The 24,817-nt window shown below is 56.2% G+C and overlaps 2 protein-coding genes across 7 annotated transcripts in view; one reads left to right on the top strand and one right to left on the bottom strand.

Moving 5' to 3' along the window:
- The window catches only part of VPS37B (VPS37B, ESCRT-I subunit), a 34,650-nt gene extending 23,977 nt beyond the window's left edge, over positions 1-10,673 (top strand). For 2 of the 5 annotated variants that reach the window (XM_025401475.1, XM_025401480.1), the window contains exons 2-4: positions 4,908-5,079; positions 7,416-7,498; positions 8,384-10,673. In XM_025401475.1, the coding sequence (XP_025257260.1) occupies positions 4,908-5,079; positions 7,416-7,498; positions 8,384-8,875 (747 nt within the window). In that variant the 3' untranslated portion in view covers positions 8,876-10,673. Of the gene's footprint in view, positions 1-3,432; positions 4,074-4,568; positions 5,080-7,415; positions 7,499-8,383 lie in introns of those variants that run through there. The other 3 variants (XM_025401478.1, XM_025401477.1, XM_025401476.1) reach the window with 3 other exon arrangements.
- A 2,202-nt stretch (positions 10,674-12,875) lies between these two features.
- Positions 12,876-24,817, bottom strand: part of HIP1R (huntingtin interacting protein 1 related) — a 28,709-nt gene continuing 16,767 nt past the window's right edge. Inside the window, exons 6-32 of one of the 2 annotated variants that reach the window (XM_025401473.1) lie at positions 24,544-24,620; positions 24,170-24,231; positions 21,629-21,769; positions 20,865-20,922; positions 20,705-20,780; positions 20,426-20,566; positions 20,223-20,284; positions 19,933-20,005; positions 19,670-19,853; positions 19,492-19,580; positions 19,288-19,404; positions 19,110-19,211; positions 18,622-18,816; positions 17,595-17,742; positions 17,417-17,503; positions 16,900-17,007; positions 16,652-16,788; positions 16,315-16,425; positions 16,021-16,079; positions 15,774-15,804; positions 15,635-15,697; positions 15,309-15,409; positions 15,048-15,153; positions 14,793-14,916; positions 14,639-14,700; positions 14,312-14,518; positions 12,876-14,101 (exon numbers count right to left, since the gene is read on the bottom strand). In XM_025401473.1, coding sequence (XP_025257258.1) covers positions 14,054-14,101; positions 14,312-14,518; positions 14,639-14,700; positions 14,793-14,916; positions 15,048-15,153; positions 15,309-15,409; positions 15,635-15,697; positions 15,774-15,804; positions 16,021-16,079; positions 16,315-16,425; positions 16,652-16,788; positions 16,900-17,007; positions 17,417-17,503; positions 17,595-17,742; positions 18,622-18,816; positions 19,110-19,211; positions 19,288-19,404; positions 19,492-19,580; positions 19,670-19,853; positions 19,933-20,005; positions 20,223-20,284; positions 20,426-20,566; positions 20,705-20,780; positions 20,865-20,922; positions 21,629-21,769; positions 24,170-24,231; positions 24,544-24,620 — 2,769 coding nt within the window. In that variant the 3' untranslated portion in view covers positions 12,876-14,053. Of the gene's footprint in view, positions 14,102-14,311; positions 14,519-14,638; positions 14,701-14,792; positions 14,917-15,047; positions 15,154-15,308; positions 15,410-15,634; positions 15,698-15,773; positions 15,805-16,020; positions 16,080-16,314; positions 16,426-16,651; positions 16,789-16,899; positions 17,008-17,416; positions 17,504-17,594; positions 17,743-18,506; positions 18,817-19,109; positions 19,212-19,287; positions 19,405-19,491; positions 19,581-19,669; positions 19,854-19,932; positions 20,006-20,222; positions 20,285-20,425; positions 20,567-20,704; positions 20,781-20,864; positions 20,923-21,628; positions 21,770-24,169; positions 24,232-24,543; positions 24,621-24,817 lie in introns of those variants that run through there. The other variant, XM_025401474.1, reaches the window with a different exon arrangement.

Genomic DNA, 24,817 nt, shown 5'->3' with positions numbered 1-24,817 from the left:
TATAATCCTAGCATTTTGAGAGGCCGAGGCAGGGAGATTACTTGAGGTCAGGAGTTCAAGACCATCCTGGCCAATGTGGCAAAACCTTATCTCTACTAAAAATACAAAAAAAATTAGCCAGGGGTGGTGCACACCTGTAATCCCAGCTACTCAAGAGACTGAGGCACAGGAATCGCTTGAACCCTGCAGACAGGCTGCAGTGAGCTGAGATCACGCCACTGCATTCCAGCATGGGTGACAGCGAGACTGTCTCAATTGTAAAAAAAAAATTATATTATTTAAAAACATCTGAATACCCAAAGGATATTAAAAAAAAAAAAATCACTGCCAGTTTAACAGTCCTCAGTTGGAGGGGTTTTTTTGTTTGTTTTTGAGACAGTTTCACTCTTGTTGCCCAGGCTGGAGTGCAATGGCGCTATCTTGGCTCCCCGCAACCTCTGCCTTCCAAGTTCAAGTGATTCTCCTGCCTCAGCCTCCGAGTAGCTAGGATTACAGGCATGTGCTACCTTGCCCGGCTAATTTTGTATTTTTCGTAGAGAAGGGTTTTCTCCATGTTGGTCACGCTGGTCTGAAACTCCTAACCTCGGGTGATCCACCCGCTGCGGCCCCCAAAAATGCTGGGATTACAGGTGTGAGCCACCACAGCCGGCCTCAGTTGGAGTTTTATTTGGCCTCTTTTGATGCCTGGTGGCTTATGTGTGTCCTATACAAAACAAATTGCCTTTTTTCCCCAGACCCCAGAAATGTGGACAAATGAGTTGTCTTTTTATTATAGTCCACGCTTTCCTTGTGTTCTTCTCCTCTAGGACTTTCTAACATGTAGGACACGTGATTTTGACTTGACTTAAACTCTACAGAAATAAGATTTTCTTTGTAGATGCTTTTTTATGGTGAAACTGAAGCAAGTTTTCAGCTTAGCGATCTGTATCAACAGGGAGCTTTGAAGACAGTATCCATGCCTGGGCCCCCTCCTGAAGAGCTTGACAGGTAGGGGTTGGTTGGGACGGTGAGATTTTTTTTTTTTTTTTTTTTTTTTTTTTGAGACGGAGTCTCGCTCTGTCGCCCAGGCTGGAGTGCAGTGGCCGGATCTCAGCTCACTGCAAGCTCCGCCTCCCGGGTTCACGCCATTCTCCGGCCTCAGCCTCCCGAGTAGCTGGGACTACAGGCGCCCGCCACCTCGCCCGGCTAGTTTTTTGTATTTCTTAATAGAGACGGGGTTTCACCGTGTTAGCCAGGATGGTCTCGATCTCCTAACCTCGTGATCCGCCCGTCTCGGCCTCCCAAAGTGCTGGGATTACAGGCTTGAGCCACCGCGCCCGGCCTCGGACGGTGAGATTTTTAACAGCAGCCTCCCTACTCCCCAGTAAATGGGGATCGGGGATCGTAAGGCACAGCTGAGGCCGAGACTGTTGTGGAGTAGTCCAGGCCACCTGCGGGAATGTTGGTCGGTGCTGCGTTGAGTGCTGTCTTTCAGGTGGTTATGTGGGAGACCTGCACTTGCTGTGTGCTACTTTAACTGAGGACTTTTGAGGAAATTCTGTTTGACAATTACTTTAAGGTCCAGTGTGACACCCTCCCTCAGACTCAGTCTCTAGTGACTTTCTGCTGGGAGCACCTCTACTTCATCAAGGATTGGGGGCACTTAGCACTCAACAAACATAACTCGCTTTTTCTTCCTCCACACTTTTTTACGTCCCTTATTGGCCGGGCTTGGCTTTGAGTGAATTTTGGCTTTTGGGGGGGTTGTGGGGGGCTCTCTGATTCATTCAACAGATCTTCACTGAGTGGCAGACGTGTGCAAAGTGCTTGGGATGCCAAAGGCAAGTATGTCATCTGTATTTAGTGTTGGGACCGACAGTGATTGAGACAACAGATTTTATCTTCACTGATGACAGTGACGATGCCACGAAAGACGTGGGTGCTCGCAGAGGGTGGCTGCTGGTGTAGGCAGGATGGTTAGGGACCTGCTTTCTCAGAACTGACTGGGAAGGGTTGGTGGGGACCAGGCCATTTGGGGCCTCACAGATCAGGGCTGATGAGTTTGGCTCCATTTATGCTGACTCAGTTTATTTGAGGGTGGGAACATTCCTGTTTCTCAGAATTCCCTGTGCCTAACTCCAGGCGTGGCAGATGCTACTTGCTCAGTAAATGTTTATTGAACAAAGAATTGACTGAGAGTGATGGAACACACACAACTGTGGGGCTGGGAGCAGGAGCGCGAGGCCTGTCTCTCAGTGCAGCCTGGACCACTTGCCCCTCTCCTCATCCGCTAGGTGAGACCAGCAGGAGAAAGCCATCTCAGCAGTGGTTGGTGGTTATATTTATGGTTAAATTTTATTTTGAGATGCTCGTAGTTTCACATGCAGTTGTAAGAATATAGAGAGATCCTGTGTCCCCTTCTCCCAGCCGCCCCCTGGGGTAACATCTGGTGAAATTCAGTGCACTCTCAGCACCAGGATGGGGCACTGATACTGCCAGGACACAAAACATCAGGACAGCTCCGTCCCCATGCAAATCCCTCATGTCGGCCTTTTGTAGTCCCCCCACACACCGCTAATCTGTTCTCCGTTTTTGTGATTTTGTATTTCAGGGGTGTTGTGCTCATGGGGTCGTGGAGTGAGTGGTCCTTTGGGGTTGGCTGTTTTCACTCAGTGTGATTCCCTAGAGCGTTATCAGTCCCGCCAGTCAAGTTTCTTCCTTTTGCTGCTGAGTGGTATTTTGCAGCCTGGCTGGCCTGCAGCTTGTTTACCCATTCACCTGTTAAAAGACACCTGGGCTGCTTCTAGATTTTAGTTGTTACAAATAAATTTTGCTGTCGACAGTCCTGGGCAGGTTTTTGTTGAATGTAAGTTCTCATTTCTCTGATACAAATGCCCAAGAGTACAATTTCTGGGTCATACGGTAGTTACATATTCAGCTTTATTAAAAAGCGCCTGTTTTCCAGAGTGGCCATACAGTAGTTTGTTGTTGTTTTTTTTTTTTTTTTTTTTGTGAGACGGAGTCTCGCTCTGTTGCCCGGGCTGGAGTGCAGTGGCTGGAGCTCAGCTCACTGCAAGCTCCGCCTCCTGGGTTTACGTCATTCTCCTGCCTCAGCTTCCCGAGTAGCTGGGACTACAGGCGCCCACCATCACGCCCGGCTAGTTTTTTGTTATTTTTTAGTAGAGACGGGAGTTTCACCAGGTTAGCCAGGATGGTCTCTTATCTCCTGACCTTGTGATCCGCCCGCCTCGGCCTCCCAAAGTGCTGGGATTACAGGCTTGAGCCACCGCGCCTGGCCAATACTGTAGTTTTTGTTTGCTCTTTTAAATGGCTTGACAATGGAAGAAAGACGCTTCTGCTGGGCCGGGCATAGAAAGCCCATGGAGAGCCGCCCTGTGGGTGGGGAAGGAGGTGTCGGGAGCCCCACTGCTTACCAGGAACCTCACTGAAACTGGGTCTTTCCAGTCCCAAGATTCTCCTTTTTTGCTAAAGGCATCAGAAGAGATGAAAGCATTTCTACCACCCACATTTCCGGGACACTTCTAGCTTTTACTTCAGAGTTGGGAGAGAGGTTTGATTTTCATTGTCATTTAAATCCTGTCGGGTTTTCAGTGGAGCCTGATCTTCAGGGCTCTGGGCGCAGCTGTTGGTCTGGAGATGCAGATCACTGTCTGCTGAACAGAGCCCTCCTCCTGGGGTTAGGGATCTCCTGATTGAGGCATGGATCCAAGGGCTTGTTTCTTTGTTCTCTGATTCCCTGAGCCTCTTCCTTGTGTGTGTGGTGTGTGTGCACTTGTGTGAGCACACCAGGAACTATGACAGCAATCAACGGGTATGACTGGGGGTGGGGAGCAGAGGCAGCATGGCCAGGAATCTATACTCCAGCTACCAAAAGGAAGGAAGTAGCAGCAAAAATAGCCTGGGTGGGGTGGTAGAAAATATTAAGGGGAAAATGAGATGGGTGGGGTTGAAGAAGGAGCTGCTTCAAGAGAAACAGACATACACTGGGTAAGGAATCGCGTGCTGTTGAAACTGACGGTGTGGAAGGAAAGAGGTGGCAGTGGCTGGGCTGTGGTAGAGGAAGCCGATCACCGGTGAGTGAAAAGGGAACTAGGGTACCCATGCGTTTGTGTTTTTTATTTAAACTTTGTTAAGCTTTGCTAGGAGCATTTTGCCTTTTTTTTTTTTTTCTCAGACCTTCTACCCCTGTCTTTCTCCCCTAAGTTCTGGGCATGTGGCTTCTCTACCTACCAGGGTAGCCTATCATTGCTCTAAAGGACAAAATGAAACCCCTGATGGGCAAAATATGTCTCCCCTCTTCCCCCAACTTTTGGTCGGCTTTGCTCATCCACCAACAGCTAGGAGCTAGAAGGCTCAGAAGAGCTGGGGTGGGCATGGGAGAGACGAGGAACTCCGGTGACTGGAAACACAGTTCCTTCCCAGGGTCTCTTCAGCTTGCTGGTAGAACCTCTTAGGCTGCTTATGAAGCCTGAATTGACATCATGCCAACTGCTGATAAGTGGTTCTTTAACTTCCTCTGGAGCAGCAGAAACTTGTTTTGAAAACAATCAAATTCTAAATCTTTACAGCTGTTTACTTCTGCAAGCACAATGGCCGTAGTAAGGAATTCAAGTCACAGCGCAGCCGTGGCAGGGAAGGCTCTGTCTGCATGGAGTCACAGGACAAAGCCTGTCCTGGAAACGTGCTGGAAGGAAGTCGGCCTCATTCTTTGCGACGGGCAGCAGCTCCAAATGAGAAACCAGGGGTTTGGCTCTGGGCCGGTAGCATCTGCCTGGCATGCGGTGCCAGCTGTGGAGACCAGTGAGGCGGCAGCAGCCGCAGTGGGCTCCTGGGGTGTGCGTGGGGACCTCCAGGGGTCTAGGAGCTGATATACTTTTGGTTCTCATCATCTCGTGTGTTCCTTGCAGACGCAGAATGTTCAGCTTAACAAAGAAATGACACTTGCCAGCAACCGGAGCCTGGCAGAAGGAAACCTTCTGTACCAGCCCCAGCTGGACACATTGAAAGCACGCTTGACCCAGAAATACCAGGAACTCCAGGTTCTCTTTGAAGCCTATCAGATAAAGAAGACCAAATTAGGTAACTTTTTAAGGGTGATCACTTGAGAATAAAGAGTTGAGAGAAGGACACATTTCAAGCCATTGCCCTACCGGGAAGGAAATATTATTGAAAAATTTCAGATTAAGGTAGTGACTCTACTGCAGTGAAGAAATGGCTTATGTATATTATTTATATATTTTTAGAAACAGAGTCTTGCTGTCTCAGGCTGGAGTGCAGTGGTGCAACCATGGCTCAGCGCAGCCACTCGACCTCCTGGGCTCAGGTGATCCTCCTGCCTCAGCCTCCTGAGTAGCTGGGACCACAGGTGTGCACTACCCAAGCAGGCTAGTTTCTCATATTTTGTAGAGAGGTCGTCTTGCTATGTTGTCCAAACTGGTCTTGAACTCAAGCCATCCTCCGGCCTTTGCCTCACAAAGCACTGCTATTACAGACATGAGCCACTGTATTGGACTAGTTTATGTATGGAATATGGAGGGCCCCCGGGCCTGCAGCCTCTCTTTACTTGTGGTTCGAGAGGGCAGGGTGTATAGCAGGACTGCCCCCTCCTCCCAGTGGCCCTGCCTGGTGGCGATGACTGCTGAGGTCAGCCCAGGTCCACACACACCTCCAGGGTTTGCAGCGTGGAGCAGGTGGCAGAAATGTGGGTACTCGGGGCATTTACCAGAAAAGGGGATGGGGATTAGGAGGAAGCCAGCCAGTTTAGCAGTCACCAGTTTAGAAGAGGAGACTTGCCACTTTTTAAATTCAAGACCCCACCTTCTCTAAACAGCATAGAAAAAGCGGTTTTCTGAATTATGATATTCAACAGATGTCTTATGCTGTTTGCCTGTTTGTCTTGTGCTGTTTGTTAATGGTAAAAAAAAAATACACATCACTGGAACATTTTATTTTAATGGCATACTTTAATTTGCAGCCATTAGGAGGAGACATCAGAATTAAAGATTGTTGAGCATCCTGAGTGCTTTTGATAGTTATCAAAGGGACATTTAGATAAAGTTGGAGCTGGGTGTGGTGGCACACGCCTGTGGTCCTAGCTACTTGGGAGGCTGAGGAAGGAGGATTGCTTGAGCCTTGGAGGTTGAAGCTGCAGTGAGCCATGATTGCACCCCTGTACTCCAGCCTGGGCGACAGAGTGAGACTGTGTCTCCACAGAAGAAATGAAATAAGCCGGGAGTGGTGGTGCTCGCCTATAGTCCCACCTACTCTGAAGGCTGAGGCCACAGTGAACTGTGATTGCATTACTATACTCCAGCCTGGGTAACGGAGACCCCATCCCTTAAAAGAATTTGGGTTAAAAATCACCTTCTACAGTGAGGTTTACAGTGATGTCTGTCACTACTTGCTATCATCTTGTCATTTTCTCCATTAACTTCAGTAAAAATTTACAATAACACACCCAAACCAGAGTGATGAAAAGTAAAAAGACCGGCAGTACCAAGTGCTAGTGAAGTGCCATGCATCTGTTGCTGGTAGGAGTGTCCCTGGGTCATTTGGGACTTACAGGTGTGGCCACCACAGCCAGCTCCTTTTTTCATTTCACCTCGGGAAAGTTGTTGGGTAGTGCCTACTAACATTAAGAGTGTGTGTGCGCTGCAGTTCAGCGGCTCTGCTCCTGGGTGTATACCCAACAGAAATGGACATTAATGTCTCTCAGAAGGGAGGTACGAGAATGTTGTATCCTTATTACCTTCCTTATGATAAAATCTGGAAACAATCAAAATGTCCGTCTACGGGGTAATGGGCACGTAAAGTCTATTTACACAATGGAACACTACACAGCATTGAAACGAACTGATTCACAGACCTGAGCAGGGTCTCAGACGCGGTGCTGAGTGGAAGAAGCCAGCAGAGTATGGCCTGTACTCTGATTCCAGGATGTGGAGTCAAGACCAGGCGGAGCTCCTCTGTGGTGGTGGAGGCCAGCGTAGGGGTTACCTGGCGGGTGCAGTGGGCCTGTGGGCGCCCGGTGGAAACGTTCTGTGTCTGGATCTGGGGGGTGGTGGTTGGGGGTTAAACACGTGGACATTTGAGTTACACACTTAAGATGTGTGTACTTGATGTAAGTTACCACTCAAAACATAAAGGAAATACAAAATGGCATGATGACAATGTCACTGCCCCATATTTGAAAACAGCTGGCTCTAGAAGCAGCTCATGACACAGGTTGCTCCGACATGGGATGTTGGCCCCTGGGCACTGGCTTGGTGCACTTGTTCCTTGTAGGTTTTCAAGCCTTTCACATTCAGCTTCTTGGAAAGGAAGGTGTGATCCTGCCATGGTCTGTGTGGACGGCATCATGAAGGGCTTTACCTGTACGCCTGTCACTCTTGTCATGCCTCTTGCTTCTTTTCCAGACAGACAGTCTAGCAGTGCTTCCTTGGAGACCCTGTTAGCACTTCTTCAGGCAGAAGGGGCCAAGATTGAGGAAGACACTGAGGTAAAGCCAACCAGCCTTGGTGGAATCCTTGGGGCACTTTGGGCAGTCAGCGGGCCCGCTGCCTCCAGGGAGCGTGAGCACCACACTGCCACGGTCAGGAGGTGGTGCCTCCCAGGTGTGCAGGCTGTATGCCAGCAGGCAGCCTGGCCTGTGTGCTGGGGAAAGTGCCAGGCAGGGGTCCAGGGAACAGCAGGGTGAGTGAGGGCAGGTCCGAGGGAGGGCCAAGAGAGGGCATGTGGGCCACTCTGAGAACACCAGCCCCTGGGGCCAGTGGTGAATTACCACGTGCCATGGGTTCAAGGGCCAGCTGGGGGCTACAGAGCTACTGGGACACGTCCAGCTGCGCATTAGAGCCTTGAGCCTCGCCAGGCGATTAGGAAATGAGTCAAGGTCGAATGTTGCAGTTGTCGCAGGCAGGGGCTGGCAGGGTCCTGCCAAGACAGGGCTGGGTTCGATGAACTCTGAAGCCTTGGGGGGCCCCAGTGGGCACAGGCATTTCTGTCCTGCTGATCCACCCAGGGCGAGTCTGTTAGTCAGGGTGCGGCCGGGTGGAAGCAAGGAGGTGTTGGACTCCAGTGGGCTCGAGAGAGTCCTGGGACCCAGGAGTCAGAGCCCTCACCCAAAGGCCAGCTCCTCTGCCTGTCACGCTGGTGGTGGGGTGCGCAGCAGGACTGCCCTCCTCTCTGCCCAGTGGCTCTGCCTGGTGGCAGCTCATGCTGAAGCCTGAGTCCACAACCTCTGGGATCTGGAGCAGGAGCAGGGCCCTCTCCACAGGGAGGAGCAGTGTTGGAAGCAGCTGGGCGTTGCCTCTCCTTGTGCCTAGATCACGAAGGGAGCATCCTCCCCATCTGGCTGTCCCTGTAACCAGGTTTCTGCCTCTTTCAGAACATGGCAGAGAAGTTTCTGGATGGAGAACTTCCTCTGGATTCCTTCATTGACGTCTATCAGAGCAAGCGGAAACTGGCCCACATGCGACGGGTGAAAATCGAGAAGCTCCAGGAGATGGTGCTGAAGGGGCAGAGACTCCCGCAGGCCCTGGCCCCGCTGCCCCCCAGGCTGCCCGAACTGGCACCTACCGCCCCCCTTCCCTACCCTGCCCCAGAGGCCAGTGGGCCCCCCACCGTTGCACCTCGGCGCATCCCCCCACCACCACCCCCAGTGCCTGCAGGACGCTTAGCCACCCCGTTTACTGCGGCCATGAGCTCAGGACAGGCCGTGCAGTACCCAGGATTACAGTGCCCGCCCCTGCCCCCCCGCGTGGGCCTCGCCACTCAGCAAGGATTCTCTTCACAGTTCATGTCCCCGTATCCGCCGGCTCTCCCCCAGAGACCCCCGCCCCGGCTCCCTCCGCACCAGCCGGGTTTCATCCTCCAGTGAGCGCTGGCGCGGCCCTTCCCGGGAGACTCCTTCCGCCTGCCGTGTTGTGCTCCGCACGTGGGAGGGAGGCTGGAGGTCCACTCTGTGCCATGGGCTCTGGGGCCCTAGGCCAGCGTGTCTGTCTGATTTTAGAACTGTAGGTCAGTGATGAGTAGTTTGGGCAACGAGGCAGTTGTGTGTGCCGGGTTGCAGCCTGACACCTGTGCGTCGCATTGGTTTGCATTCTCCATGTGATTTCTAAGTATCTTAGCGTTGATGAACTCGTATTTGGGAAGAAACAAGGCCTCTCCCCCATTCCCATTTAGAATTTTGGTCCTTCCATTGCGGTTTTATTTAATGAGCATGGTTCATAATACTTATTTTATTTTCGAAAGTCCTATGTGTCTCACCCACCGGCCACTACAGCCCTGGTGAGGGCAGGTGGGCGCCGGCCGGCCTGGAAGAGCGCCGTGGCCGGCCACCACCTGCGGACGCGTTGTTGCTCACTGACCCTGCTGGGGAGAGGTCGTCATAGTCCCCGCCTGACCTGGGGAGAGGTCATCGTAGTCCCCGCCTGACCTGGCTGCTGCTCTTGCTTCAGAGCCACAAGCAAAGTTTGCACTGGGCCCACTGCCGAGTCCAGAGGCCGGAGAACGGCCGCCAGTGTGGGAGGGGACCGCATGAGCGGGACTTGCACAGCAAATTGTGTCCCCAGCTCCTCCTCTCCCTCCTGCCTCGAGCCGGCCCTGAAGGTTTCTATGAAGAAATAATCCCCCAATATTTTTACTATGTGTGTGATTTTCCTGTTTTATATTGAAAACACCTTTTTGACACTCCCAAGACCATTCAGGGAAATTTTTTTAAAAATGCAGATACTGTCTTGAGCAGATTGAAATGCTGATGAAGTGGATGTGATTTCCTTCCGTGCAAGCAGTGCACGGTCCCACCCTCGGGTGTCCGTGCTGTGCCTTAGCTTCCCCAGGTGCCAGGACTTACACCTGCTAGGGGCTGGGCAGGGCCCCGGCTGTGCTCTCTCTGAAGGGCTTGTCCAAGTTCATTGCCCTGTTACAGGTGGTCAAGACGTCCGGCCACCTTGACCTAGGCTACCCTTAGCCAATATCCTCTGCCCCTGGCTGGCTGGTGGCTCAGGGTCGGCAGCGTTAGGGGTCTGGTGAAAGCCCACCCCATGGGATTGAGGGACAGGGATGCACTCCGACCGCCTGCACCTGCTCTTCCCTCCACCCCCGTGGGACCTCATCTTCACGTGCCATGTGTGCTGAAGGCCCAGGGCCCAGCAGGGGGCAGTGGCACCTGTTGACAGAAAAGGCCCAGGTGCTCACCGGTGGACCTTCTGGCCCGCCTCTCCCCTGTCACTTGTCAGGCATCCAGGGCCCTGACCTGTGCCTAGCCGCCAGGGTGACAGAAGGCAGAACTGAAGCGGGATCTGTCCCAGTGGGCCACGGACCAGGCCACTGCCTTTTGTCCTCAGTGACTGTACATTCCTGTTCTCGGACTTGAACTCTACTGTAACTGTTTTCTTAAAAGAAATGAAGCTGTACAGGATGATTCACTGCCATGCCAGTCAGGCGGGCTTGCCATGTTCTGTGAATCTCGATTGAGCGGTGCCACCCGCCCCCATACCTCCACCAGCGGCCGCTGTCGGGGATGCCACAGCCTGGCCACGGTCGCAGCCAAACGAGCTCGGCATTGGAGTTGTAAAGGGGCCCCTGACCGGGCTCGCCATCGCTGTTCAGGGCCGTGTACGGTGCTGTGGCTGTAAAGCTGTAGGACCCTTTTTAATAAATAGAGAATTATTAATTACAGGCCTGTCACTTATTGGGGATGTGGATGTTCATGATGTCTGGTTCTGAAACATCAGTGATCAAAGTTCCAGCAGGGAAGCTGGCTGGGATGTCTGTTTTTGAAGCTGAAGACAAAAATCTCTGCCTGTCCAGGGTCCTGGCGCAGGCGGGGCCTCTTACCCTCTTGGTCACCAGAGTCTCATAAACAGCAGTCATGGACAGAGCATGTTCTGTGCGTAAGAGAACGTGTCTTCAGGATCACAGCCACTGTGTCCAAGTAGGGGACTGAGGGTGACCTCAGGGCTCAGGCTGTGCCTGCTCTCTGTCCATGAGGTTGCCACCGTGTGCTATGTGAAGGGTGAAAGTTTGTGGTGGTTTTTAGTGGGAAAACTAGTGGCTCTGATGTTTTGCTTTGGGGACTTGCCAGCAGGTGTTTCAAGAAGGCAGTTGCCTCTGCCCACTTCAAAGCCCAGTGGGTGTTGCTTCCTTCTCTAGGCTGAGAGGAGGGGACCCCGCAAGCCCTGCCTCCTTGCAGAGCTACAGAATTTGTACCCTGTGCCTGCCGCCCCGGCTGAGCTGTGCGCCTGTGTCCCCACCATCCCAGCTGAGCTGTGTATCTGAGTCACAGTGCCCCTGCGAGGGACTTGAGGAACTGAGATGAGAGCAAGCTCACCTGTTGCTGTCTCTAACAGCGGCCATTCCTGGCACGTCATTGTCCTATGAGGATGTGAAGGAGAAATTTCTGTGGTTCTTCTGTGAGGAAGAGGGAAGCATTTCCTGAGGAGCCAGTTTGCCTTAAAGAAAAGGTGTCTGATAGTTTGTCTTCCCAGTGACTGCCAGGAAGCTTATAGCCAAATCTGTTGTCCACTTCAGTGAGGCTGCTGGACTTCACAGAGTCTTGCCTCTCCCTCCCGCTGTGTGCGCCATTCACAAGGAGGACGGACCAGGGAGAGGCAGTGACAGGTCCAAGAGGGTGGAGAAGCAGGAGCAGACCCCAAGCTCCTGCTTTCTAGCCCCACACGAGGCAGCCTTTCCAATTAAAGGTTTTGGCCGGGCGCAGTGGCCTGTAATCCCAGCACTGAGACTGAGGGGGCAGATCACTTGAGATCAGGAGTTCGAGACCAGCCTGGCCAACATGGCAAAGCCTCATCTCTACTAAAAATACAAAAATTAGGCATGGTGGTGCACACCTGTAATCCCAGCTATTCGGGAGGCTGAGGCAGAGTTTCTTGAACCCGGGAGGAGGTTATAGTGAGCCGAGGCACACCACTGTATTGCCGCCTGGGTGACAGCAAGATTCCATCTCAAAAAGTTTGGTCATTGAGAACTCAAGAATGATCAGTCAAGTGGTGTCAGTGCCTGTGGCTTTTCACTGGTCTGTATCTGGTGGAGAATCAGTTCCATTAGTGTTTTCTGAAGCCATCTTGCCGTGTAAACAAGAGCCAGGCACGGGGGTCTGAGCCTTGTGGTCAGCTTGCAAGGCCTTTCACATCCATGGTCCTAGCCACCTGGCACAAGCACCCTGGCTACGCAGCCCCAGCTGAGGCCCCACTTCACCCTCCAGGAGACCTGGGCACAGGTGGGAGGCTTGTCTGAGGCCATACAGGAGCCAGCCAAGGGGCCTTCTCTCCCCTGACCCACCCTGACCTGTTTCTCCATAAATGCCAGTGACCTTGGAAGGGGTGGGACAGGGTGAGCTCACCCACCTCAGCCTTCCCTCTGGCATGTGCTCCTGGGTAAAGTGGGTGCTTGTGAGGCTGCCACACACCCAGGGACTGAATGCCCTTCCAGGTTTCCAGCAAGTGCAAAAGCTGTGTGTGGTCATGGCTCAAGTCCAAGCCAGCTGGGAGTCAGGGTCTCCACCTTAGGAACTGTCAGCCATGGTCTCAGACACACTGAGGGGGTCAGCAACTGCTGGGAACCCCAGGGAAGCTGTGGGCATCGAGGCTGGGAGTGGAGGTGGCCTCTGTGAAGGCAGCTGGCTCTTGGCCTCCTGTATAAAAGGAGGGCCCCAAGGCCCATAAATCTCCCCGAGTGCAAGGCAGACACGCACAGCCTGTGACAGCCCTGCTGAGCTTTTCTGCAGTCCTGAGTATTCTAGCATTAAATGCAGACACGATGGGCTCCCCGTCCCAGCGCCTGGCCAGGGCCTAGACAAGGGAACATGCGTCCCTGAAGGAATGAAGAGCCAGGCACAGCCCCTCTGGGGCATCAGTGACAACAGTCAAAGTGCATTTTATTGCCAGCACAACACTTCAACAGGAGGAAATGCTCACACAAAGCCAAGGGGCTGGTTCTGGCTCATTCTTACTGCTCCTGACCTTGGCCAGTATGTGGTAGCCTTTCCAGAGCACAGGGTGAAGGGCTAAAGGGCTGGGGCCTGGGGTGGGGGTGAGGACAGGAGGACATGGCAGCTGCTGGCTCTGTCCTCCCAGCCTGGTCCCACCCCTCCTGCCACTCCCCTCGGGCTCAAGGGACACATATTCGTTCAAATCTGATGGGCAAAGCCAGGGCCTAGCTCGCTCTAGCCGCAGGGTCCCCTCCCTGAGGGCCCTGGTCCAGCAGCTGGATTTCTGGGCTTTTTCTGGCTGAGCTGGAGGGCCTAGGGCCAAGCCCACTCTCCAGAGGGCTGGAAACCACCCCTTCAGGTGGGCAGTGGGGCGTGGCCAGAACAGGGGAATGGAAAACAGGAAATGGGGGTGGTTGCCTATTCCAGCTGGAAATGGAAACTCCAGGCGTGAAGGCAGCGCCTGGGCCGCTGTGTCTCACCTCGCTCCCCAGAAAGCGGCCCCTTCCAGCATCTGACCCCTCCTGGGGGCTCCCATCACGGAGGCCCAAGGGCCAGGCCTGAGGAGTAACGGGCAACATTCCTCCAGCCCACCCAGAGCCTGGTCTGCGGAGGCCACGCAGCTGGATGGCCTGGTAGAATCGGTGCCCCAGAAGGCCACAGACAGGATGCCTGACCCTCGTCCCATTAGCCAGCACGGACTGTGTGCCTTCCGTCCATCCACAACCTTCAGGAGTCCGGAAGGCAGGGAGCCCCACACTGGCCCCGTTTCCCAGTGTGCTGAATACAAACGTAGGAAGAAGAGCTTGAGCTCGGAATATTAAAAACACGCATTTCCTGAAGAGTTGACGCTCAAGCCTATTGGGTCCTGGCTGCACCCAAAAGTTCCTTCTGAGATAAATAAGAGACTCACTCACATCCAGAAGCACCACCCACATGGCCCAGGCCCCTGCAGGTTCAGTAAGGGCCAGGGGCCTTGAGGACACTGATCAGAACGGTGGGGCGGGAGGCTTGGGCACCAGGTGGAGGGGCAAGGCCCCTCGGTCCTGTCAGGGCAGTCGCAGAGGCCCAGGCCTGTCTACCAGCCGCCCTGCTGGACCCCTGGGGGGCCTAGTAGTTCACAAGTTGAGCTGGGTAGATGCCATCCTTTTTGTCAAGCTGCAGGGGTTAAAGGAGGAGGGGTCAGTGGTCACAGCCAGGCTCCTGGGGCCCCACCTCTCCCTTGAGCAAGCTCCTCCTCCCTGCATGCCGTGTCGCCAGGGGTTTTCAGTGGCCCCTGACTTCCCCAGGGACGTGCACCACATGCCCCTCCGGGGCCGGGCACGGCACCCCCCTCCAGGAACTCCCCCATCCCAGTGCAGATGGCACCTGGTGGTCCTGTCTGGGGGCCATGCTGGGCTTCTGGGCCAGCGGTGGTTTCTTGGTGGTTACACTTCGAGGGGCAGCGCTGGGCTGGCTGGCCGCCTCCTCTCCTGGGCTGCCTGATGCCCCAGCCAGCACGTAGTGCTGCTTCCGCAACTCCCCCAGCCGCATGCGTTCAGCCTCCAGCGTCTTCTCCAGCTCCAGGACACGCACCTGTAGCCACACAGCCTGCTCAACCCAGCTCAGACTCTCCAGGGAGCCCTCTCCTGGGTCCAGGTTTCGCCCGAGGGATGAGCTCAGAGGTCAGCCCACGGAGCAGCCATGGGCGCCTACCTGGGTCTCCATCTCCTGCTTCTTCAGCTTGATGAGGGACAGGCCAGAGAAATCCATGGTGTCTGTGGTCGGAGGACAAGGTGGTGAGCATCTGGGCGCCCACCCCCATTCAGTCTCAGGAGCCAGCAGCCCCCACTTGGCACCTGGCACTCACCTCTGTCCTCAATCTGCTCCTGGCCTGACTTGGTGGAGGCCACGACATTGGCAGCCCTCTCATTGACTGTGCGGGAGCATTCCTGCAGGCGGCTCAGGTGGGGGCTGTGCTTATCAGCCTTCACCTAAGGGGCGAGGGGTCAGGGTGGGCCCAGGTCTCCCAGCTCAGGACAGCAGCAGGCCTGGGCTTGGCAGCCACAGCCCAGGCCAAGTTGGGCCCAGAGCCTGGTGTGCCGCTGTCAGCGTGCAAACTCACCTTGGAGGCCGCCACCAGCTGGGCCGTGCTGGCCGCGATCTCGTGGGAGCAGACGATGAGCTCCTCATACTTGCCCATGTGAAGCACCACCTTGTCAGCCGCCTCCCTGAGGGGCAAGGGCCAGTCAGGGCCAGAGTCTCTGACCCCATGGACAGCTGGTGCCACTCCACACCCCATCTACTCTCCGCACCCTGTTGACCCCCAAACTGTTCCAACTGGCAGGAAGCAGCCCCCCGCCCATCCCTACCCAGGGCAACCTACACCAGCTGCGTGGCTCCCCAGCCCACAGCCTTGGAGGCCGAGATGAGGCCTTCGGTCCAGCGTGAGTTCTTGGCGTAAAATTCCTGCTGCGTGGCTGCCCCCTAGTGGCAACAGGAGAACAGGGCAGGACGTGCCAGTCAAGGACACCGAAGTGGAAAGGGGTCCTCAGGGGCCCTTCTCACCTCACTCTGGCAATAGGGTGCATCCCTCAGGCCTCCCTGTGGTAGGGGGTGGGGGGGCCTCATGCCCAGGGTGGCCTCATGCCCAGGGTGGCCTGGGGGTCAGGTTCCTTGCGGACTGTGCCCTGCTGCCAGCCGGCCCCTCACCCTGCCGCTCTCCACGATCTCCTTCTGTAGGCTAGTGGATGTCATCACCAGGAGCCGGATGGCCTGCCAAGACCAAGACAGCAATGACTGGTGGTCCTCCAGGTGCAGAACCCCCTACCCGGGGTCACAGCCCCCTCACCTTCATCAGGTCTGTGCAGGAGTTGAGGATCCTGGGGGAGAGAAGGGGAGACTTGGCTGCTGCTCTGCAGGGCGGCCCACATGACACCATGGTGGGCCTGGCCACAGCAGGGCTCAGCAGGTAGGGAGGGAGTGTCTGCTCTGAGCCAGGCCTTCCTTTCCCATGAGCAAAACAGTTAGGGGCAGAACCTCAGGGGCCATGGGGAGCCCCCCTCAGGTTGGGCCTGGGGGACAGAAGGGGGGCTCACCTCTCATTCACCTCCAGCTTCACCCCCGAGCTGGCATGTCGTGCCTGGTTCATCATGTCCTGCACCCAAGAACAGAGCGGTGAGCTGGCTGGGAGGAGGGGACTGTGGTCCTGGGAAAGCCAGGGCTGCCTCCTGCCCTCTCAGCTCTGACCTCACAGGCCCCTGGAAAACACCATCTGTCCCCTGCCTGGAGGCTGAGAGCAGGAGTGGGTGCAGCCTGTATGCAGCCAAGTTGGGGCCTTCGGCCCCCAAAGCTCCACAGCAATGAGGGGAGTCCCCAGATCCCATGCTCACTTCGATCCTCCGCACGGCATCTTCAATGGCTGCAGACGTGGTCGCCATCTCCTTGTCAACCATGGCCCCCAGCTCCTCCTGCCGCACATCTAGGCTCTTGGGTTTCAGTTCCTGGTGAGGATGGGAGTCAGACAGGGGTAGCCTCCATCCCCGCAAGCCCACGGGCAGCCTGGGAAAGAGGTGGGGGCCACAGGGACCAAGGAGGGTGCATGGTTCCCACCGTGTGTCCTGAGGCTGCAGGCTCCACACACAAACACCTGTTCAGCCAACCCAGAGGCGGGTGCAGAGGTCAGAGGCAGGCCCAAGCCCCCCAAACCCACACTCAGCGGCGCCTCACCTGGCCCAGCTGAAGGATGCCCTGCAGGGGTGTCCGCAGCAGGCTGGCCTGCACGTGCCGCAGAGCCTGCCGGTCCTGCAGCTGCCCCATGAGCTCCAGAGCGCGGGCCCCACACTCCCTGCAGGTGTCTATCAGGCCTGGGGTGAGAAAGGACCGTAAGTGGAACACCCCCCACAGGCCCCATAAAGACTCCCAGGGCAGACAAGCTAGTGAGACAGACAGAACCTGCTATCCCGGGACCCACTTACGGTCGGCAGGGTCGGTGGGGGCCAGGTGGGAGGTGGCACCTCCATTGACGATGGTGTCCGCAGCCAGGTGGGAGAAGCGGGTCAGGGCTGCCACCAGGGTGGAGGCGTCTGTGCGGGTGGGTGGGGGCAAGGTTGGGGGAGGATGACACCGAGACACGAGCACTGGGACCACTGTCGGCGGTCCCAGGAGGAGGAGGAGGAGGAGGAAGAGGAAAGGAGGGCTCGGCAAGACCGACATCCAGCAGGCAGTGGGAACCACACCGCAGTGTGTGTGGCTCCGGGCCCTTCAGTGCCCTGCCACCTGCATGCAGACGCACGGTAGCCCAGGCCCCAGAGACAAAAGCCTATCTGTCCACAGGGCAGGGCTGGGTTCCTGGGAAGGAGCAGGCAGGGGGCATCTGCTTAGCTTCCCAGAGAAGTCCCTGCTGTCTGTAAACCTCCCAAAAGGCAAGAGGTGGCCATGGGCGCTGGAACTGGGACACAGCCCCCGCCTCCGCCCTGCTCGGGCCACACTCACCTGCCAAGGAGGTCAGGTACTGGGCGTGGCCCTCCTCCAGGGCGCTCACGGCATCCAAAGCCTCCTGGGCCCTGCTCACCAGGTAGTCTGCAAGCACAAGGAGAACTGAGGCCCCTGCCACCCGCTGCTCAGGGCTGGGGGATGGGAAGGAGCGGCTGAGTGTGGCCCCACCATCTACCTGGGGAGCTGGTACAGCGCAGGTGCAGGGGGTCGTCCAGCTTGCTCACAGCATCCTGCAGGATGCCTGCAGCCTCGGCAGCAGCGCCCTGCAGCACTGCAAACTGCTCATCCAGCAGCCGCTGCCGCAGACCCTGCTCCTGAGACTCCTGGCAATGGGGGCGAAGAGGGCAGCTTAGAGACCCTCCCTAAGGCCAAGGATGTGCCCCAGCCCTGGACTGACCCATGAGCTGCCAGTTGGAGCCCAGCTGAGACCCTCACTGGTCAGGGAGGTGGATATTTCTAGAAAGAGGCTTCCTAGGGTGCACAACTCAATAATAAAAAGATAACCCAATTAAAACATGGGCTCAAGGTCCTAAAAGACATTTCTCCAAAGACACACAAATGGCCAGTGAGCTCGTGAAAAGATATGTAGCACCCTTTGCCATCAGGGAAACACAAATCAGGACCATGAGAAACCACTCCACACCCACTAGGATGGCTAAAATAAAAAGACAATAATAGGTGTTGGCAAGGATGTGGAGAAACTGGAACATTCATGCATTGCTAGTGGAGTGTAAAATGGTGCAGCCACTTTGGAAAACACTCTGGTAGTTTCTCAACAGGGTAACAGAGGTGAGACCCAGCGGTTCCACTGAGTTCCACGCACATCAGCTATCTACCCAAGATAAGTGATGGCAAATGTTTACACAGAAACTTGTGCTCAAAGGCCCACAGCAGCACTATTCACAACAGGCAGAAAGTGGCAACAACCCCAATGTCCACCAAGTGATGAAGATAAACACAATGTGGTCTGTCCACACAGCGGAGTACGATTCAGCCACAAAAGGAATGAGGTGCTGACACAGGCTACGATGTGGTGACCCTTGACAACATGATGCTGAGTGGAAGAAGCCGGACACAAAAGGATGCATCGTGTATGATCCCCTTTATGTGAAATCTCTAGAACAGGCAGATCACGGAGACAGATCGATGGCTGCCAGGCGGCAGTGAACTCAGAGGTGCTGCTGCGTCTGGGGAGGCCATACCTTCTCTGCCAGCCGGCCCTGCAACTCGCCCTGCTCCCGGGAGCTACGCTGCTGCTCCCGGTTCAGCGCCGCCTCTGTCTCGCGCACCAGGGTCTGCGCTGCCAGCAGGTCTGCCTCCCGCTGCCGCACAGCTCCACTCAGCACGTCCTTCTCCGCACTCAGCGTGTCCAGCCGTGAGCTCAGCTCCAACTTGCTCTATGGACAGACGTGACACCTGGCGTGTGAACAGAGCTCCCAGACCCCATCCACCCTGCCCCCACACTTACAAATTGGGCCCTAGGGGTTAGTGATTACTCCCATCAGACTCAGGGCTCCCTGAGGACCAGTGGTAGTTCCTGTATCCCCTGTAGGCCCTGGGTCTGGGTCAGGGCTGCATCCCAGGACCACCAAGTGGCACCCAGGTATGGCCTGTTCACGGGAAAGAGGACCTGACTTCCACCCAGGACTGGCCCCAGAACCCCACTCCCAGTCATCGAAGCCAGATGCACCTGCTGTGTGTGGCTCAGGGCCTCCTGCACGTGGGCCAGCTCTCCGGCCTTGGCCTCCAGCTCCCTCTTGAGCTTCTCTAGCTGGTCGCTCTGCTCCTCCAGCTGGGACAGGACAGCGTGTCACTGGGGCAGTGGGCTGGAGATGCTGGGGCAGGGCCCTGTGCCACAGGGGACATACCTTCAACTCTGACTCCCGTTTCACCTGCTCCACCTGGAAGGCCAGCTGCTCCTTCACCCGCGCCACCTCCTCCTGGCTTTGCTGCGTCACCGTCAGCTGCTTGGCTGTGTCTGCGTTCTGCACGGGCAGGGGAAGGGCTCACGCTCTGCTGCCGTCCCCGAGAGGCCCTGCCACCAGCTGGGATGGAGGAGGGGCTGGACCTACCTTCCTGAGCAGCTCCGCGTGCACATGGACGAGCTCACTGTGCTTTTCCTTCAGCTTGTTGTAGCGCGCCTCCGTGGCACTGGCCTTCCCTGGGGGTGAGAGAGGCAGTGACGCCCCATGTGGGGTGGCAGGGGCTGGGGACACGCCCTTGGACCCCTGTGGCCGAGGCCCCACGCACTCTCAGCCTCCTCACGCAGGCCCTGGCTCCGCTCGCCCTCCAGCTGGGCAGCCCTCAGCTGGGCCAGCTCGTGGCGGAGCTGCTCATTGTCCACCAGGGCCTTCTGCTTCTGCTTCCGCTGCTCCTCCAGCTCGCCCTCCAGTGCATTCACCTGGCTCTTCAGCTGCGAGATGTACCGCTGGGCCTGCGGGAGGATGGCTGATGTGGGGCCCCTGCCTGGGCTTTTGAGGGGCCCGGCCCCTGCCCATCCCCACCCCCGGCACCTCCAGCTTGATCTTCTCCAGCTCAGAGCGGAGCATTTCCACCTCTCTCTTCAAGCTCTCAATCCGGAGGTCCCTGGGGACAGAGGTCCTGGGGTTCAAGTCAAGTCAACCAGAACACTCAACAGACAGGCACAGGAACCTGTCTTCTCCTCAGTGGCCACTCAGGATTTGGGCGCCTCACGGGTTCATGTTCCCCACCCGTGGCCTTTCCAGACAGAAATGTCCAGAGCACAGCTCAGCTGAGGCCGTTTCCAACCACCCCCAGCCCAGTCGGCTCCTCCAGCCCTCACCTGTCGTCCTTCACGGAGCCATTGGGGGGTCCGAACGTCTGATCGAAGAGGTCAGCCACCACCTGCCACAGGAAAGCATGGTGACCCCCGCCCCACTCACCTGTGCCTCCAGGCCGGGCAGTGGGCAAAGGGAGGGCTGGCCACCCAACACTCCCCTTGGCCTCATGCTACAACTGGGGAACATGGGCTGGATGGGGGCTCACCACTGGCTCCCCCACGGGGGGCCCCATGCTGATCTCAATGAGATTCTCCGGCTCCTCGTCCTCCGGGGCCTCCTCGGGGATCACCACCACCGGCTTGATGTGCTCAGCCAGGGCTGAGGCCCGCAGGAAGTTAGGCGGTCCCTGCAGGGGCGGCAGGTGGGATCCTGCTTAGCTGTCCCCCAAGGAAGCCCTCCTTCCACCATCTCCATAGCCTGTGTGGGGCCCCAGCCAGGTGCCTGGGGTCCTCAAAGGGCCTCAGGGCCATCTTCAGGGAGGTACCTCGGGCAGCCGGGGGATCTGGATGAGCCGTTTGAAGTACAGCATGTCAGAGGCTCTGCGGAAGAAGTTTCTGAGGCTGCAGAGATGGTGGGAAATTCAGGAAGGGGCCACAGAGCCTCTCCCCCACCAGCCTCGATCCTGTCCCTGTCCCAGGCAGTACCTGTGAAACTGCTCATGGAACCGGTCCCTGTGGCCTTGCAGGGTGTCTGCAGGGAGACCTGGAGGGTGGCACAAGTGTAACAGGACTTCTCTGCACACTGCTCAGGGGCTCACCTGCCCTGCCTTGTTCTTCCGTATGCTACAAACTCATAGATTAGAGATCACCCGAGACTGGGCCAGGCCTGCTCTCCTATCGGGAGGGGGAGACCTGTGGGAGATGCTGTGGGAGGACTCAGGTCAGACTGAGCTAGAGAAGGAAACAGCGAATGGAAAGGATGGCACTGCGGCCACATCCCTCCTAACCCCCACCAGGTTCAGGAGGCACTAGAAAGCCGCTTTCACCAAACACATTTGTCCCGGGCTGACACTAACGTGGTGATTCTCAAAGTGTGGTCAAGGGACGAGACCCTTTCAAAGGGTTGGTGAGATCAAAACTCTCCAAACACCCCAGACACCTTTTGCCTTTTTGTGCTCGCAATCCCAGGGTGCCTGGCGGGAGAGTCCCGAGAGCAGGTGGGGCCTCTGTCTTGGCCAAGCCAGGCATTCAGCCGTAAAAATGAAAACTACACCACTCACTAAATTTTTTGCTTGGTGAAATGGTGTCTTTTTCATAAAATGTATGTTATTTCTATTAATGGGTAGTGGGTTTATTACTGCCATTTTTAAATGAATAAACCTCTAAGTTTTTGATTTTCCTTTTTCACAGTGAATGCCTAAGCCACATAAACACAACTTCTGGGGCAGCGGCCGCCCCGGGCCACTCACAAGAGTGTAGCTTGAACAGGAGCTTGACTGTGTAGTGGTAGAGGTGGCTGCAGTCCTGGATAACCTGGATAAGCGGGGCCAGGCGGCACTGGCCTGTGGACATCTGGGATACGGCAATGGCTGTGTTGAGCTGTCGGAAAACTGTGCAAAAGATGGGCAAGAGGAAGAGTGTGAGCCCTCGGGAGCTGGGCAACTTGCCCAAGGTGGTCTGGCTGTAAAGCACGGCCCTAAGCCAGCTCCCACAAACCAGTGTGCCCTCCGCCTCCAAGATGGGCGCCTCCTGTGCTGGTGGCTGCCCCAGGTCAAGACCAGATGCTCCCATGAAGGAGGTCAAGGGCAACAGCAAGGTCAGGGCAAAGCAGCTCCAGCTCAGCTCAGCAAGGGCTTCCAGAGACCTCCACCTGGGAGCCCAGGACCAGGTGCCCAACTGACAAGGGTGACGGACAGCTCCATGCCCACTGGCCTCAAACCCGCACTGAATGTTAGAGCAGGAAGGAGGCTCACGATGCAGCACCCCAAATGCCTAACTTTACAGATGTGGGAACAGGCAGGGCTACTTCCAAGTCACACGGCAGTAGGGTCACAACTTGGCTCTGCACACCCCAAGTGACACTGAGACCTCACTTGCCCCCGAGGCCCATCTCCCCTGCCCCTGACAATTGGACCTTGTATCAGAACTACCAAGTGGGAGGGACAAAGGACAAACACGAGGCTGCCTCCTTCTTGGCTGGCAGCTTCTCTGGGGCAGAGAGAATGACAAAGAGCAGGCAGCTGGCCAGCACGGGAGAGTGGCCAGGCAGTCCCTGCTGCACAGACCTGTGCCCCGGCCCCTCAGGTACTGCTCTCGCCTTGCCTGTGATGGGACCACTTGCAAATCTCTGCAGTGACAGGAGACAGCCTGGGCGGGGAGTGCTGCCCCTTTGCCTTTAAAAAATTAATTTCTAATTACATGTCATGCTAAGTGTTTTCCTGCAAAAAACTGCAGCACACATCAAGTACTGCTTGGATCTTAAACACATATATCCACGCTGTTCGGCAGTCTGCTTGATTTCACACAGTAGAATGTTTTCTAGATCTTCCCGGCCATCCCAGATTCGACACGTCTCTCTTCCCGCCACCCTCCGTTCTCTGCTCTGCACAGACGGCGAGACACAGCCTCCGCTGAGGTGTGTTTAGGACGTTTCTGTTTCTTTGCTGTTACAGGCCCTGAGACAGGGAAGCCCCTGTACCTATCACCTCTGCAGATCTGGGAATTTCTCCAGCAGATGCTGGTACACCCCTCCTTTGTGCTTCATCAAGACACCAGTGTCACCAGGTAGGGAGCAGGCCTGTGAGTGTTCTCCACTTCCCTCGTGGGGCCACTGCCTGCCCACACTGGCCTTCTCCTATGCCAGGGGCACCTGGCTCCCACCTGGTGGCCTCTGTGCTGAGAGGCTCAGGCTCAGCACATCTCTGCTAGGACACAGAGCCTGGGAGCCCTGTCCTGCTGCACAGCTGGGGCCGCACCTTTGGACATCTGCCCTCTGCTCTCCATGTCAGATCCTGAGCAGGCTCTTCCCAGGCACAAGGGTCCAACTCTGAGCCCACCTCTCACCCACTGGAACTGAATGCCCATCAGGCTCGCCCAGCTGCAGAGGCCAGACCTGGGAACTCAGGGAGGCTGCCCAAACTGCCTCTGACTCCCAATTTTGCCTTAAGGAGGCATTTGCTTCTTGCCCTCTGATGGAGAGCACTGAGTCACCCATGAGCTGTTCTGAAGCTGCCACCCAGAACAAGCACTTCTCCAGCCTGGAAGCTGAGCACGCTGAGATTTCCTGTCTAACAGCTGCTGGGTTCCCCGCTAGGAAGTCGGACGTGACTCAGAGGCTTTCTAGAGCGGAAAATGGGCAGGACGACGCAAACCACCTCTTTTCCAACTGGGTTCTGCAGATGGCCCATGACTGGGGCAAGAACCTGGCAAGGTGGCTCCTGTGCACACCTCCTCACCCTCCCCGTCTTGCAGCTGATGGAGTGACACTGGATGGAAGGGATGGCTGAACCTGTATCCTGGATGTACCCACTGGGGCCTGCCATGCTTTGGAGGTACCAGGAGGCCCCATTACCTATCCCTGGAGGTGCAGGACCCTGGGAGGGGCAGGGGCATTTCTTTTTTTTTTTTTTTTTAAACGGAGTCTCACTCTGTCGCCCAGGCTGGAGTGTAGCGGCACGATCTCCACTGCCTGGGTTCAAGTGATTCTCCTGCCTCGGCCTCCCAAGTAGCTGGGAATACAGGCATGCACCACCACACCTGGCTAATTTTTATATATTTTTTAGTAGAGACAGGGTTTCACCATGTTGGCCAGGCTGGTCTCGAACCCCTGACCTCAAGCAATCTGCCTGCCTCGGCCTCCCAAAATGCTGGGATTACAGATGTGAGCCACTGTGGCCGGTCAGGGGCATTTCATAGTGATCACTAATGTCTTCTTTCTTGTCTCCTCTTGTCCCACCCTCTGGGGACTTAGCAATACACTCAGATCCCCGCATCCCCTCTTTACAACTCACCTGATTCAGAAAGCTTCAGCTCACAATCCATGTAATCAAACATCTCCACGGTGAGCTGGAAGCTACGCAAGAGAAGTGGGGAGAGATGAAAAGGGTGGGCGGGCCGCCGACTCGTCCTGAGACTCCCCGCCCGGATGGGGATGGGGGCACCGCCGACACCATGGCTCTGGTGAGTCAGTGTGCCTCTGCCAGGACGATAGTCCTCAAGTACATCCCACCCTTTTAACTTCACCCTCTGGCTCTGGGAGCATGAGCGTCAACCAACAAGGCCATTCAACCCCACTGCCCCACGTGGACGCCTGGGCGTGAGACACGGTAGGAAGGAGTGGGGAAGCTGAGCGGAAGTGGCCATATAGCCATGCAGAGTGACTCACATGTTGTTGACATCGGTCCCAGCTGCCTTCTCCAATACCTCGTCTGTCACTTCCAGGCCTGCGGGAAACTGGGGATGCTGTGGAAAGAACCCCCACCCAGCTGCCACTGAACCAGGGGCCCCATGCTGGGCCATGGGCCCTGCTCTTGGCAGACCCAGGCTGTGGTCCACATAGGTGGCAGAAGGCAGTGGAGGGGGTTGGGAGGAGGGGAGCACCCAGCCAGGACAGCGGAGACTGAGGAAGCCCAGTGCTCGTGTCCATGGAAACGCCTGGG

This window comes from Theropithecus gelada, chromosome 11, assembly GCF_003255815.1.
Source record: "Theropithecus gelada isolate Dixy chromosome 11, Tgel_1.0, whole genome shotgun sequence".
Classification (NCBI taxonomy): domain Eukaryota; kingdom Metazoa; phylum Chordata; class Mammalia; order Primates; family Cercopithecidae; genus Theropithecus; species Theropithecus gelada.
The sequence above is the reverse complement of the archived record's forward strand: the minus strand, read 5'-3'. Positions and strand labels throughout refer to the sequence as shown.